Source organism: Physeter macrocephalus, chromosome 4, assembly GCF_002837175.3.
Source record: "Physeter macrocephalus isolate SW-GA chromosome 4, ASM283717v5, whole genome shotgun sequence".
Lineage (NCBI taxonomy): Eukaryota > Metazoa > Chordata > Mammalia > Artiodactyla > Physeteridae > Physeter > Physeter macrocephalus.
Genome location: NC_041217.1, coordinates 85,928,813 through 85,932,123, shown reverse-complemented (window position 1 = coordinate 85,932,123; position 3,311 = coordinate 85,928,813). Strand labels below are relative to the sequence as shown.

At 44.8% G+C, this 3,311-nt stretch overlaps 1 protein-coding gene across 2 annotated transcripts in view; it reads left to right on the top strand.

The window, feature by feature from the left end:
• Positions 1-3,311, top strand: part of C4H1orf162 (chromosome 4 C1orf162 homolog) — a 4,917-nt gene extending 1,606 nt beyond the window's left edge. The window contains exons 2-4 of one of the 2 annotated variants that reach the window (XR_003679258.1): positions 542-886; positions 2,025-2,119; positions 2,395-2,445. Coding sequence is in view for 1 of the 2 variants with exons in the window: in XM_028488101.1 (XP_028343902.1) it covers positions 2,080-2,119; positions 2,572-2,621; positions 2,837-2,998 (252 nt within the window). In the remaining variant the exon portion in view is untranslated. Of the gene's footprint in view, positions 1-541; positions 887-1,979; positions 2,120-2,394; positions 2,446-2,571; positions 2,622-2,836 lie in introns of those variants that run through there. The other variant, XM_028488101.1, reaches the window with a different exon arrangement.

Genomic DNA, 3,311 nt, shown 5'->3' with positions numbered 1-3,311 from the left:
CAAAAAAAAAAATAAATAAATAAATAAAATAAAAAATAAAACAAAACAAAACAAGGAGATATGAAAAAGTATCTCAACTAGCTTTTAAAAAATGCATGAAGTACAACACAAAGGAAATACACTAAAATATTAACAATAGGTAGTGGAAGTTTGAGTGATTTTACTTTTCTATTTTTAGGTACTTAATACTTTTTAGTATAAATAAATGAGGGAAATACGGAAAGCTTAACGTAATAGAACTATAGCTTAGATAAGGGCATTTTCACACTCGAAAATCTAATGTGTGAACAAAATAGAAGTGTCTGATGCAGGCTAGAGGAAGAACCTTCAAGGACAAGTTAGTCAGTTTATCCAGCACTGCCAGGGAAGAGTGAAGCAAATGCATCAGACCTAGATGGCACTCAGTGTTAAAATCAGCCATTCTGCTTCTATCATACTTCAGTTCGATGTTTATCAAGCAAAATTATGGTTTTAATTGGCTTCCTGATACATTTTGATAGAATGCACTGGTTATACCAACTTGTTTCCTATGTTATTCTAGTTCATACATCAGTCTCCTGTGAGTTGGTTGATGTGAGTCAGTTCTGGAGCAATCAGTCAATTCTTGGTGCCCTGATATGATCAAATTTATGAACCTACAAAGCTGAGGGCTGCCTGCTGAGCTACAGTACTCACACTGTAAGGTATGTGACCACTGATCTCACTAGAACACCCACCCACCCACCACTTGCCTCTCTCCCACATTACGGCTCTAATTTTAAGATCACAGTCTCAGAATTGGCCACTCTGCTGCGTCTCCTTTCCAAGCTTTCTAAGAGGTACCTTTTTTAATTTTCAGGAGAAAGCAACATGGGAAGTAATATTTCCAAACTTGAAACAAACAATAGTAAGTCCGGGACAGAACCCATTACCTGCCTCACTGCTGAGTTAAAAGGGACAGGAATCACTGGAAACTGCTGAAGGGCTGTAATGAGACAACATTTCCGAAGTTGGAAAAATCAGATTTTACCATGATGCAGGGTCTAATGCCAGGAAGAGTGAAAAGGGGAGCAAGGAAGAATTATCTGATCCTCCAAATTTGAGTAAAGGGTGTCTCTGTGCTCAATATTAGACCATCTGGGTAGTTTACGAGACTCTGGCTCCCTTCCCTAACTGCTATTCTATTTGTGGCATAAGTATTAGGAAAACTCACTAAGGCTGCCTTTGGCTAGCCACTGTTAATAGCTGCCCTGAAAAGCAAATGAACAAAAAAAGGCAGCAATTCCCAAGATCAGATTCCCCAGGACTTTGGGAAATGCTAGTTCTGGGTTTCACTTTTGGTTCTTTACGCCCTGGCCTTGAAATTCTCTGCTTAAGTCCCAGGAAGCATTTGTCCCTAGGGTCTTATTAAAATCTTTAAGGGAGCACCCTGCAATGTTTTTATCAAAGGGACATATGGGGCTGCAGAAATACTAGGCTCTTCTTTCATTTGTGTAGCTGATTGTTGTTTAAGTTCCTGATCTAGTTTTCACATTAAAGTACACAATGTTCTCTCCTTTTGAGGCGCTGTAGCCCTATCGTTAGTCTCCGCTGGTTGCTTGGATAAGGTGGGGTATGTGGGTGCCCTTAAGCTGGAGAGAGACGTGGCAGAGGCACTAATGCCCTGACAAAGCACTCACTCCACGGCAGCCCTGGCAGTGACCTTGCACCCTGCTTCTCTGGCCACCTCGATGTTTCTTAACCTGGGTTCCCCCAAGCCTCGAGAGATTCATGAATTCCCTAAGCTTATAGGTAAAATTTGCTGTGTGCAGTCCTGTGAACATTTTTAAGGGGGAAGAGAGCCACAGCTTTTATTGAGCCCTCAAATGGATCTGGAACCACAAAGCCAAAAGTTGAAAACCCGGGGGTGAGATTGAAAGTTAACTAACCACTGTGAAATCTATTTCAGGGATTTACCCATAGGTGGGAAAGGTTACCCTCTGGTCTTTAGGAAAGGACTTCAAAAAGCCCAGCGGGTCATCTGCTCATTTTCTTCCCCACAACAGCAAAGAATATTTGGTCTTAACCTTTCTTGGTGGGGTTCTACTGACACTGCTGCTGATGGCCCTTGTCTTCCTCATCATAAAGAGCTACAGAAAATGTAAGTCTCCAAGAGCTGCGACAGCCCTTCTTTTTCTATCTTCGAGAATAGAGTTAGCTTTAAGGGGGAGTAAAATTTGCATAGCCCACCCTCTCTACAGACCAAGGACTCAAATCCCTTTACTTCTCTCCTGGCCCGCCCCACCCCCCACCCCGCCCACCTCCAACACCTCCCCCCCACCCCATCCCTTCATCCAAGATTGAAGAAAGAAGCTTCCAATTCCTCCAGGCCCCATTGGTGAGACTTGTCCCTCTTCTTCTTGGCACTTGTGGCAGGTCACTCCAGTCCCCGGGCCCTGGATCCTCACTCAGTTCCTCCAGCCAAGGACCCCGCCCACCTCCAACACCTCCCCCCCACCCCATCCCTTCATCCAAGATTGAAGAAAGAAGCTTCCAATTCCTCCAGGCCCCATTGGTGAGACTTGTCCCTCTTCTTCTTGGCACTTGTGGCAGGTCACTCCAGTCCCCGGGCCCTGGATCCTCACTCAGTTCCTCCAGCCAAGGTAAGACGGCCACGCTGTTTCCTGGATATGGAGGCCTGCTGCCAGTGGAATTTCCTTCTATCGACTAGAGTAGTGTTATTTCTCTGGACACTGGGCAAGTGATTCTTTGAAGGGCTCTTCTGATCTCTTTAAGTTGCTTCTAAATGTCACTTGCTTCTAAGAGACACCTTCCTCCAAATTGAACTCACTCATTCCTCCTCCTTCTTCCTGTGTAGTTTTCAGCCCCAGAGGAGGCACTTACCTATGCCAACATGACTTTCAAAATCTCGAAAGAAAAGAGCAATCACCTAACCGTGAACCATTCTGCAGACTCAGACTCTGTTGTCTATGCTCAAATTAAAGTGACAAACTCACCTTGCCTTTCCAGCAAGGTGTGAGTCTCGTTCCTCTCATCTCAGCTCCATTGTCTTCATACATCACTCTCCCTTTTAACAAATTTTGGACTACGACCTGGGTGAAACCACAGTCGGAGTTGTCTGGGTGTGATCGGGCAATGCTAGCCAGCAGTTTTGAAGACCAAGGGTCGTCTTTTTCCCGGCCTGAGAAAAGATTGCTGGCCCTCCCACTTGGACAGACAGCCAGTTAGCCCCTTGAGGGCTGAGACTGCCTTCCTTGTCCCCTTCCAAGTATGTGGAGTCGTCCCTCAGCATCATTGATCAACTTGGGACAAGTCAACCAAATGAACAATCT